This window comes from Lygodium microphyllum, chromosome 26 (assembly GCF_053477565.2).
Source record: "Lygodium microphyllum isolate KBCC chromosome 26, Lygodium_microphyllum_v1.1.10, whole genome shotgun sequence".
NCBI lineage: Eukaryota > Viridiplantae > Streptophyta > Polypodiopsida > Schizaeales > Lygodiaceae > Lygodium > Lygodium microphyllum.
This window is the reverse complement of record NC_141160.1, coordinates 118,539,180-118,551,723: the sequence shown is the minus strand read 5'-3', so window position 1 is coordinate 118,551,723 and position 12,544 is coordinate 118,539,180. Positions and strand designations below refer to the sequence as shown.

Sequence of the window (12,544 nt, the reverse complement as noted above, 5' to 3'; positions counted from 1 at the left end):
CCTCTCAGAAGAAGGGGAAGGACCAAAAGAAAAAGAAAGAGGACAACAAATCCAAGAATGACAAGGGAAGGAATCAACTTGCCATATTTGTGGTAAGACCGGTCATTGGAAGGACTGCTCCGACAAAGACAAGGACACCAAGAAGAAGGACACGAAGGATTCTAGAGCAGTGGTTGCACCCTCATCAGCTGCTTTTCTACACTTAGCAGTCATTGAGGACTCTACACCGAAGACTTCTGATGTTGCGATGACAGCTCCCCAAGCTCGAGAGTGGATTGTGGACAGTGGTGCCTCGCGACACATGACTCCTCCTCCTGTTGGTGTTGCCCACATGTACAGATTCTCATTGGCAACAGCTCTTCTGTGTCTATTGTTGCACGGGGTGAGATGCAGCTAATTCCTAATGGATGTGGTATGGATGTGGTGGTACCCACACTTCTGAGGTATTGCATGTGCCAAGCTTGGGGTATCATTTGCTTTCGGTCCATAAGATTTGTGCTCTTGGCCTCCTGGTGGAGTTTGACAGTGATATTGCTCGAGTCCTTGATCGTGGATCAAGGAAGGTTCTCTCTGCACGGTATGAGGAGAATGGCATCTACAAATTGAAGTCTTCTACAGCTCTTACCTCTCTTCTTCTTACCTCTCAGACATAGTTCGAGCTATAGCATGCTCGGTTTGGCCACCTGAACTATGAGTACCTTTAAAAGGCGTCGCGAGGATCATTTGTCTGAGGTTTGTCTGAGGTTTGAAAGGGGTCGCGAGGATCGTTTGTCTGAGGTTTGCCGGACATAGTGGTGAGCCATCAGTCATGTGTCTCCTGCATTTGTGGGAAATTGCATTAGGGTGCGATTCCCAATAAAGCTTCAAGGCGGTCTACTTCAACTTTGGAGCTTGTATCTACATATCTGTGTGGCCCGATGAGGACCAAGTCCCTGAAGGGGAGCTTGTACTTCATGTTGATCGTAGATGACTGCAGCAGGATGACATGGGCCTATTTCTTGACATTGAAGTCGGAGGCTTTCTCTCACTTCAAGGATTGGCATCTCTTTGAGAAGAACCGATCTGGCCAGCGCCTAAAGACCTTGCACTCAGACAAGGGTGGTGAATTTATGTCTAATGAGTTTGCTCGTTTTTTAGCAGATAGGGGCCTTCACCAAGAGTTTGCTAACACCGACACTGCCCAAGAGAATGGCATTTTGGAGCGAAAGAAGAGAAGTGTGATCAAGATGGCGCGCACCATAATGGAGCACCGACAGATACCTCAATTTCTGTGGGCCAAGGTAGTGGCTACTACAGTTCACATCCTCAATCCATCACCCACTTCGGCCGTTGACAGGATGACCCCTTTTGAGGCTTACTTTGGGACTAAGCCTGATGTCTCTTATTTCTGGATCTTTGGGTGTGACGCCTATATACACATCCCGAAGACACAGCGTGACAAGTTCGAGGCGGCTTCTCGATGACAAGTTTTTGTTGGCTACAGCTCCCAGTCCCAAGGCTATCATCTGTTTGATCCCGTTAAGCGAGATGTCTACACAAGTCGAGATGTGTGGTTCGTGGAAGTTCCGGCTACAAAGGGGGGTGAGAACCACCCCGTCCTTGGAGATCCAAGGAAAAGTAAGGCTCCCAAGACAATTCCTTTGGAGCCAGAGCCTCTTTATGGAGACTCTTCTTCTGATTCAAAGTCTTCTCTTCCACTGGCCACCCCAGTGGAGGTTCCGCCGGTGAATGTACCTGAGTCTTCAACAAATGGAGAGAGACGAAGAGAGGTCCGGCCTCCTTGTTGGGCCCGTGACACACTCCGAGATTCATGGATCGAGGGGGTCCCTGAGGAGTGGGAACTGCAGGATGGACCGCGGAGGTCACGGAGACACCAAGCACATTCTATGGAGCTTGTTTGCTCTAACTATTATTTAATGACCCGTGTTATGCTATTATTTGATGACCCGTGTTATGCAGGATCGAGAGCCCACTTCCGTAAAGAAAGCTTTGCAGTCTCTAATCATTGGCAGAAGGCTGTGGAAGCCAAGTTGGAGGCTATTGAGAGGAATGGCACTTGGTCTCTTGTGCCTTGTCCCTCTCACAAAAAGATGATTGGCATCAAGTGGGTCTTCAAGACCAAGTATCTTAGCAATGGTTCTTTGGACAAGCACAAGGCTCGCCTTGTTGCTAAAGATTTTTCTCAGCGCCCAGGCATTGACTTCCATGATACTTTTTTTCCCATTGCTCATATAGCAACTATTCGAGCTATTCTTACCTTGGCTGGCCATAGGAGATGGCATGTCTATCAGTTGGATGTGAAGTCGGCCTTTCTCAATGGTGACTTGCAAGAGAAGATCTATGCTGAGCAGCCTCCTGGTTTTGGATCCTCGGATGGGAAAGTTTACAGGTTGAAGAAGGCCTTGTATGGCCTCAAGCAAGCTCCGCGTACATGGAACGAGAAGATTAACTCGTTTCTTCAGTCGAAGTTGGGATATCGGAGCTCCAAGACCAATCCGCATCTTTATGTGCACACTTCCAAGGTTGATCGTGTGTTGTTTGTATTGTATGTTGATGATTTGATTCTAACGAGGGATCATGCACAGAAGGTCCAAGAGACCAAGACAGCTTTACATCAAACATTCGAGATGACGGATTTGGGGCTTCTTCGTTTCTTCTTGGGTCACAAGATTTATCAATCTCAGAGGGGGATCTTCATCTCTCACCAAAGGTACATTCAGGAGCTCTTGGTGACTTTTGAGATGGAGACTTGTCGGACCATTTCTACTCCTATGGATCCAAACTGGAAGGCCACTTCACACTCAAATTCTCCATTGACGAATGCTTCCCGCTACCGTCAATTGATTGGATCCTTAATTTGGCTAGTCAACGCTCGTGTTGATCTTTGTTTTGTTGTGGGTCTTTTGGCAAGGTTCATGAGTGAACCCAAACAGGTGCATTGGCAGGCTGCCCTAAGGATTCTTCAGTATTTAAGGGGGACCTCTGACTTCGGGATTTCTTATCCAGCAAGTACAGATGCTTCCAATCGTGTTCTTGCAGGTTGGAGCGACTCGGATTGGGTTGGCAATGTGGCCCACCAGCAATCTACTACAAGCTACTGCTTTGCCTTGGGTACAGGTGTCATCTATTGGAGTAGCAAGAAACAGCCCATTGTAGCCCTTTCTTCTACTGAGGCGGAGTATTGGGTTGCGTCTTCTACCACATGTGAGGTTGTGTGGCTTCGGAGATTGTTGGAGGAGCTTGGCTGCCCCGAACCTCGTCCTACTCTTCTGCCGTGCGACAATGAGAGTTACATTGCCTTGGTATGGAATCATGTATTGCATGCCCGGACGAAGCACATTGAGATCTAGTATCACTTCATTTGGGAGAAGCTTTTGGATGGGACCATTGATGTGGAGTATTGCAAGCCGGAGGATAATCTTGCAGATTTGTTCACGAAGGCGCTTCCCCAGGCTCCTCTTCGGCAACATTCCAAATCCCTCAGTCTTTTGCCCTGTCCATGATCTAAGAGGGGATATTAGAGAGTCATTCCTCGGCCACATCAGTAGTACGGACAGCAAGAGCCACATCAGCAGTCTGCATAGGTGCCACGTGGCAGCCTGCAGTCGGACAGTTTTTTATTATTATTTTATGCAGTCAGTTGCATTTACTGCAGCCGACCTGGTGCTGGGCACTATTCTTTTCCGGCTATTTATAGTCAGTTGGTGGCACTCTCTCACCTATTCTGATCTGGCATCTGACAGAGACAAACTGCAAAAACGGACAGCACCCGGGCTGACAGAGATCGAGGTCCTCAAGGCGGAGACACACGCAAATATTTTCTCTGCACTCATGTATATTTCTGCACTCCTATACAGCATACTACACAGCAGATTTTCTGCATTTCACTGTCTCCTCTCTCTCTCTCTTCTCTCTGTGTTCACTCTCTCTCCTATCTGTGTTCACTCTCCCTCAGTCTTTGTCCTACACTTCCGCATCACTGCACTCTGACATAAAGATCCGGCTCCATTGGCTTAAAAAGATAAGCCTAACTTAGCTTAAAGGATGGTAGCCTAACTAGCTAAAGGATCCTACATGTATCAAAACAAGCTGTGCTTTGCTGTTCTTGCCTCTATCTACTCATCTGTTCACAGATCCGGCCACACTTGAGCTGTGTTTGCTGCTGCCCAACATTCACAAAGACTGTCTACTACGTTTCCAGATCCATCTAAGTATAACACACTCTCCAACTCATACTCTCCACCCTGGTCTTTGAGACACAAGAGTTCAAGGGTCAATATTTCACCCTTGCATGGCATCTTTGCTGCATTAAGCATTGAATATACTCAACATTCATTATCCATTCATTATGTTCTTCACTGTTCATGGTCTCTGAGTTACCCTAACCCCAATTGTGTTCTTTATCTATCCATGCTTTGTCGTACAATTGTGTTTACTATATGTAGACAAGTATATCTTTATAGCAATTGGGTTACAAGCATAGTTTTTTATTTTCATGCTAGACTGCGAACTTCGTGATACTTGAAGGGCCTTGGAGCCATCTCCCTCACTTGAGTTTTGAGCTCACCTACACCATTTGGTCAGCTTAGGAGCCATCTCCAAGATCAAGTACATGAATATTTCGAATACCCAAATGGAAGATTTTCTTCCAACTCTAAACTCCAAGGTCAAAACCAATGCATTGTGTATAATGATTCCCTTTACCTCATCAAGCAAGGCATACATGAGCATTCCATTGCTCACCAGGATCCTAAGCAACTACCACACAACCTTTCACATTTTACTGCTTCAATACCAAACAAACAAACTCCACCAAAGAAAAGAGAGACTGCCTGCAGTTGCATTTTTTTTAGAGAGGAACACTGTCGTTTGCTACTATCCGTATTGTGTTTTCATCACTGAGATTGCTAGTTTCTTTCCCCCCTCCCCCCTAAATCAATACCGTTAAACTTTGCATCCTGTTGGAGCAGCCAAGTCATATTGAAGGCATATCATTCACCTAGAAAGCTGCAGCATTGTGTTTTCACAACTGACATTACTGATCTCTCTTTTTCCCCCCTAAATCATCCATGAGTCTAAGTTTTCACAACTGACATTGCCAGATTTCCTCCCCCCCCCCCTAAATATATACCCTTACATTTTGCATCCTATTGGAGCAGCCAAGTCATTTTGGAGGTTTATCATCCACCTTGATAGCTGCAATCCCAGAAGATACACCTTATTTTCACCTTTTACCTGAGTTAGTAAGACAGTTTAATGAGAGTCCTACTTCTATGTTCTTATCTTCCTTTACGAGATCAACACCTGACAGACCATATAGGAAGTGAGATTAATTTAGGAAAATCAAACACTTAACCATGCAAGGCAATCTAGAAAATGCACCTTATTTATACCTTTTCCTGAGTTAGTAAGACTGTTTGATGAGGGTCCTACTTCTGCATTCCCATCTCCCTGTATAAGATCCAACACTTACACTGTGCAAGACAATCTAGGATATGAGATCTATACAGCTATTCTAATGGTTTTGAGCCTTTTAAAAATCTCTAGCAATATGTTTTCAAGCTTGATGGATAATGTCTAGTGTACCTAACTAACTACAAATATACCAAACTCATCTGCCACTCCAAGCATCCGCAATCCACATTGCCATTCTATTCAATCTAACAAAGGCCTAGCCACTGGATGTTCCAATAATTCTCTAGACATTAGTATCTCTACTGGACCCCTCAACACTGAAACATACCAGGGTCATGCTTTCCCATAGCAAAGATTGACAAAGTTGAACTTTGTCGTGGTTAAATCCAAAACACAAACAATTATACTAAATAAGATACCATGATCATGCATGTTATAAACTGATTGTTTAAGTTATATGTAACTTGCAATAGAAGTCTTGATTTGAGATTTAATGCTTCTTGGTAAAGTATTTGTAAAGACGTTTCTCGTATACCTGTAATAACTTTTAGGACAGGATCTACAAATTTCAGATCCCTTTATAATAAAAGCCTTGGACAAGCCCTTAAAATTTAACTCTAAAAAGGATCCTAAAGGAGTCAATCCTTGCAATCCTACTATGGTTGCTAAATGCAGTTGTACGTTGAACAACAAACACCATAGGAGGGAAAGATCTGAATAATAGACTGCGGTTGGATACCGTTTGTTTTTCAAGTGACCATGTAAGAAAGCTACGACATACTTACAAAGGATGTGAGAAATGCAAGAGACCTCCTTGCACATTTGTGGTTATAGAGGCACCCAAAATTTCTTCCTCTCTAGAAGATGCTTCCAAACCACGAATGTGCAAGGAGGTCTCTTGCATTTCTTGCATCCTTCCATACTATATTAGAACGGCCAACAAAGGAGCTGCCTTCATAGGGACATTCTTATGGCCCTTCCGCCCTTTTAATAGTCAAGATCTCTTCATATTCTTTTCAGGTGCAATGTTTATTGGTCTCAAGTGTTCAAAAATCTCATGCATGAAGAGACTAGTGCAGGAAAATATTAATAACATCAGAAAGGACTTGCACACAAAACGCTTCCTGGATGGTAAAATGATATTTGACATGTTATACTTGAATAAAGAACTTGCTCAGGAATGTCTATCTGACTTGTTAGATCACTTTTCGCATAAGAGATATCAAGCTTTGCAAATACATATGTTTAGACGGACAGAGACAGACAGACAGACAGACTTACAATATTTGGAAAAGCGGAATGCAAAGGAGCCATTCTCCTCTCAGCACCGTAAATCTCTCCTGCTGCAATATAAATCTGGGTGTCCTTAGTGAACCCTAATGCTTTCAAAACCAAAACAGTTTCCTCTGGAGTAAGTGGACAAAGGCCGTCCAATCTTTTTTGAGCTGAGTCAATGTTCTTCTCTTTCCACCATGGATAAGCATATCTGCTGAAGGCTCACTTGAGTCAGGCCCAAAACAATATTTGAGCATTGGTTATCATATCAAACTTATGGAAAACAGCTGACCTCATCTGTGTCAGTTGCTGTGCTTCTGTCACCGTGCAGCCATGTGTGCAGCCAGAAAATGCCAACATATCCATTTCATATCTCAAATGAAGAACTAAGAAGGGGCCCTTAGCTTGAAGAATCTTCACCAATTTTTTACCCATTTCTTGAAGGCGAGGAGTAAATCTTAGTGCTGCATAGTTGACACGACAACGAAGCTTTTGCATCTCTAAAGGCAGACCATTGTTTGCTAATCTTGTATCTGTTTTACTGAAGTGAAGCACTTTATGCATTTTGAATAATGGAAGTATCTGTCAAATCCAAAACCTTTAGAGTCTACAATCAAACTGACAAAACACATGAATGAAGCTCACACAAAATCTGCTTCAGAAGTCACTGACCTGATTCACATAATAGGATTCATTGGACCAGCTCACTGGAGGCATGGACAGAATTTCGCCTTTCCTAACCTTTTCATGGTACTTCGTAGGCACTGCCTTTATGATACGTACTTCATCACGTAGCAAAGCTATGAAGTGCTTGACATCAAAGATGTCTTTGAATTCGCTGTAAGTTCAGAAAACCAATCACCACTTAGAATCTGTGCTCGTGCAAGAACAGTTAAGACAATGATTTACAAATAAGATCAAAGTTCATGAAGGACTGCCTTTTAAGTGAAAATAGTCTTCTCTTTATAGAACACAATATCTAGAGTTCAAAAAAGACTATACTCGACAGAGATTGTGGACTATAGTGCCAACATAAGTCAAAAGCCAATATCATCCAAAAACCTTCCAGGACTAGTGAGCTATTGACCCAGCTCAAGCCCCATGGTGCAATGGATTGGGACACCTATGCCATCCCATGGTTGTTTGACCAGCATATACTTAGAAGACACCAAACCACTTCCAGGTAGCCAGGATGACAGGGAAAAGCACACAGCAGAGGACCAAGTACCCAAGTGTCGGTTTATGACCACTATTGACTTGGAGGAGATTAGCACACTGCCAGGTGGCCAGGAAGAAATGGCAGAGGCAGACATGACACAACAGACAGAAGACTGAATCAAGAGCAAGAGTCTAAGAGACTGAGAGATCAAGTGATAGCAGTCCAACAAAATTACATGGTACCCCCAAACAAGCCTCCATGGTGGCAACAAAGTCATCTCTTCCTTGTGAATTTCATCACTGAAGTGGATTTGGTGGAAGACGTTAGGAACTCTGTCAACTAGGCCCTTATATCATGTAGTGAACCATTTTAGTTCCATTTAGCTATATGATTTTTGGGGTGTCCAAAGTGTGTCTTGTTTTCTATATATAGATGCCTATCTTCCACCCATGATCACATCTTGCCTCTTGAGCCATGCAGCCATCCATATCTCCAATTCATCATCATCAACCTCCTCACTACCAGTGCACACACCCCTCATGCAGGGGCTGATAGCATCCTTTGCTCTCCTCATTATTCCATGCAGACATCTTTCAATGCCTCTGCCATCACTGTTAGACACAGGGTAATGTGTTGCCTTTGACAAATACAAGACAGTGATTACTCCTCGAGTTTAGAAGATATCAACGCCAAAACACTGAGAATGTGGATCAATCATCTACCTTGGACATGGATACTAATGGGCAAAATGCTTTTGCTGTATTGGCAGATTTCTTGGATGATGTTGTTCTTGCAGCCTTCGCAACTAAGACAAAGGGAGGACAACATCAGCCTTGAATTTTCTGCCATGTCCATCTCCAACTCTTCATTTTTGTGTTTTCAGCACTTTTCTTCATCAACCTTTGCTCTAACTGGTGGTTACTACACTTGGGATCCATCTCCAATGGACAACATACATCGCCACCTCCCTCAACCTGCTCTCACGAGAACCACCAGCTGTTGGACAGCTCTCCCCTTAAACATTCTATGCATTTCCATTCATATATCCATTCACTATTCAATTATCTTCATTTTGCATTTTTGCATTTTTACATTAGTCTTGACTTCCATTGTGTTTCAATCACGGTCATATACTCTATGTTATCTTTTGCAAACCCTAGTGAACCTCCACACTCACAAGTGCCACCTTAACTCTAATTCACCATTCACTCTCATGAAAATAGATCCAAATGTTATAGGTACTCGCACAACATTGCACTTTCCTATTTCATGTCAGCGCAAAAAACAACCTTACAAAAATTCTGCCAGTGAACTATCCTACCACATAACTTTGATAAATTCATCGACCACTTAATATTCTCATGCTAAAAACTATTTGGAACTTAGCACCAAAAAGGTATTGACTCCACTTTTGGCATGCAAACCTTTCTCACAAGCACGATCCAATCAACCATTCTACAACACTGCACCTACTGCCACATTATTAACAACAAATGGCTGATTAAGATCTACAATTTTGTAACATTGGAGTTACAACATTAGCTACCTTGTGCTTTTCAAACTCCACTCGTAGACTTCACCCAAGTAAATGCTCTCTCGTTTGCATTTAGACTAACCATTACCAAAACACTGCTTTTAGCATAATTTTGAGAATGTTTGCGTTGAAACCTAAAAAGATTAGGCTTTTGAGATTTGTATGTGCTTTCAAAATGGCATCTTTGTTTACAAAATCCTTTCAAATTCTATCTTCTACACAGTGTGATCTTACAAGATTTCTTCACATACAAAATATCTCTATTCTACAAATCAAATATCTTTTGTGAAATGATCAATTCAATCCTTAAATTTACTGCAGAAGAGTATATCATTATGCAACTCCAAAACACCATACCTCTTGCATCATAAGACCTAAAGACATGGCGAGAAAGCCCTGAATTAAAACTTGTTGAAAATGAAAGTTCTTTAGCACATCCTCAATATCTTAGTTCTGACTGAATGCCACCGGAGGCCAGTCCTTGCAAAATAATTTTTGGCATAGCAAATTTTATGCTTATTAATGATGTTCTTGGCTTCATAATCAAAACAAAAGACACATAGGGCCAGCTTTATTATTCACTAATACGGTTAGTGTACCACGAGGTAAACACTAAGCCTAATAGAGCCTTTAACTAAGTAGTCAACCATTAGCATGATGAGAAAGCCCTGGACCCAAAACTTGGTCAAAATGCATGCTTCACATCTTCTGACCTGATGCCCATATCCTTTGACCTATGCCGGTGACCAATTCAACCACATTATGGTGGATGCACTCAAAAAGAGTGCCAAGTTGAAAGGAAGCGTTCTCCCATTCTCCATAAAAACCTAAAGCAGCACATTCAGAAATGAAAGTCATATACTTCTCTCTACTAATTACCTTGGATCTGCCCAAAATGATGTTTTGTCAAGCTCAGGTATCACCATAGTTAAGTTTAATTGCCTTGCTATAGCCACCATATCACAAATCTGCCCATGCAAGACAAAACAATTCGGGCCAAAGGGTGTTTAGAAAAATGACGCCACAGTTCAGGCCAAAGGTGTTTAGACAGATGAGAGATGGTTTTCATGCTTGGGGTCCAAAACAACATACAGCAGCTCGCATCTGATTGAGCCCACCATTGCAGGAGACCAGTAGATAACCATTATTCTTGTACAACCCTGCATCCAAACAAGCTTTAATGCAAAATAGCAGTATCTACACTCAATAATCTGCAGTTTAGCAAGTAAAACTCTGGTCATATAAGCATGCAAGCCATAACTAACCAAATTTTATGCTGCACCAGACAGAAGTCAAATTCTCCAAAATACATAACTTTTTATTAATTTGTTGGAAGCTCATCGTTTTAGTGCTTCAGATTGAAGCTCACAAGAATGCAAGAAAGAAGTGACTCACAAGAATGCAAGAAAGAAGTGACTATCAAAAGGAACAGTCTGCAAAAACTTAACAGTCCACAGAAATCCCAACAACAATATCATGCAAGGACAAACTAAGAAACAAACATCAGTCAACCAATTAGGCGAATGTGTTACAAGTCTCACATTTCTGTATTTGTGGTTTGGAAAGCCGTAATTTTTAATTTGAGGTGTGAGCCCTGGACAGAAGCCATTGCTACAAGTTGAATAACCCTTTGGTTCTTCTTCTTCTTCTTTTTTTTTTTTTTGCGGGAGGACCGTAAATTCTGGTAGCTCACATTGAAACCCACACGAGCGCAAAGAGATAACTTACTTGGAAGAAGGGGATACGCATATTTGTAATCGCCAGGGACGGATGATAATTTGGACGAAGGAGAGATGAGCGCTGCAAAATCACTGCGATCAAAACAAGGTGGCCACCCCTTCAAAAGATGTGGCTGCCAGAGTTGGCCAAGCGCCATAATCTGGATAAGACAGGTCCATAGCAAAATGCTGGTGCTCAGTCTGAGAAGCCATACTTGCACACGTGATCGGCGGGGGCTTGCTCTGACATTTTCCAAGGCATGTTTCAAACCTGACTCCTGAAACCATTCCCAAGACGATGTTTTGCCTGTATGTTGTGTGAGAGGATCCTGTTGCTTAATCTGGATCATATTGCAGAGGGCGACCTTGGAGAGAGAGTGAGAGAGATTGTGTGAGAGACAACAACAATAGTGCAGACTCAGAATAAATGATGCTGGACTGGCCAATTCAAAGAGTGCAAGGTGTACGGAAAGAATGTGTCAATAGCAAGAGGACCTAGAAGGATAGGGGGATCCTGTAACTCTTTTTTCTCTCTCTTCTATGTACAAAGAATCAAAGGACAACACAATGGCAGGCAAACAATCTACATCTTGCTATGTGAACAATAGGCTCGCCTACATCTCTCTCTCTCTCTCTCTCTCTCTCTCTCAGGAGAATGAGCGATGCTCCTCGAACGCTTTGATCGGGAAAATACCAAGGACATGTCCACGACAAGCGGATGTCAATGCAGGCGAAATACGGCCCGGGCCATCCATTAATAACACATAATGCTGACAGGGAACCTAAATCAATTATGCCATTTCGGCAGATTCAGAGAGTGAAGGGAAGGGAAAGGAAGGGAGAAAACGCATGTCTGAAAAGAAATGGACACAATCTAGTTCTTTCTGCGACGCGTAGAAGAGCGAGGGAAGGAGGAGGGAGGGCGGAAGGGAGAAGATGACAAAAGCACTCTCGTCTGAAAAGAAGAAGAAGAAGGTAGAGCCTCTTCTGTTGGTTTGTTGCAATGGCGGGCGTGCTCCAGATTTGTTGCGGATTGCGGAACGTGTTACATTTTCGTCTGAATGTTTTTTCTTTCTTTGCCTGGCCTGAGCTTCTTCTTGCCCCCGCCTGCCGGCGTTCGTGCGTCGCCGGAAGATCTGCCTCGATCACAGAAAGAGGGCGGAGGTGAGAGAGAGGGGTGGGGGGGAGGGGGGAGAGAGAATGAGAAGGGTTTGGGGGTTGTGTTTTGGGATGACGTGGATCGAATTTTCTGGGGAGGAGTCCCGAATTTTTGCAGCACCCTGGTTGACTTGGTGATATCCAATAGCTAAAGCCATGGTCCCCAAGTCGTGCATAAGGAAGTTGATGGGCCTATACATTGCCACCTATCGAGAGGTGAAACTCCCTTCCACTACGGAAGATGAGATGCAAGTTTTTTGCACTCAACCAAGGCGAATAGACCCC

General features: G+C 43.2%; 1 protein-coding gene across 4 annotated transcripts in view; it reads right to left on the bottom strand.

The window, feature by feature from the left end:
* Window positions 1-12,294, bottom strand: part of LOC148013744 (rhamnogalacturonan I rhamnosyltransferase 1-like) — a 46,193-nt gene extending 33,899 nt beyond the window's left edge. The window contains exons 1-7 of one of the 4 annotated variants that reach the window (XM_087668608.1): window positions 11,317-12,289; window positions 11,112-11,194; window positions 10,476-10,543; window positions 10,263-10,351; window positions 7,363-7,528; window positions 6,983-7,272; window positions 6,697-6,904 (exon numbers count right to left, since the gene is read on the bottom strand). In XM_087668608.1, coding sequence (XP_087524734.1) covers window positions 6,697-6,904; window positions 6,983-7,272; window positions 7,363-7,528; window positions 10,263-10,351; window positions 10,476-10,543; window positions 11,112-11,194; window positions 11,317-11,363 — 951 coding nt within the window. In that variant the 5' untranslated portion in view covers window positions 11,364-12,289. Of the gene's footprint in view, window positions 1-6,696; window positions 6,905-6,982; window positions 7,273-7,362; window positions 7,529-10,262; window positions 10,352-10,475; window positions 10,544-11,111 lie in introns of all 4 variants that reach the window. The other 3 variants (XM_087668607.1, XM_087668605.1, XM_087668606.1) reach the window with 3 other exon arrangements.
* Between the last annotated feature and the right edge of the window lie 250 nt (window positions 12,295-12,544).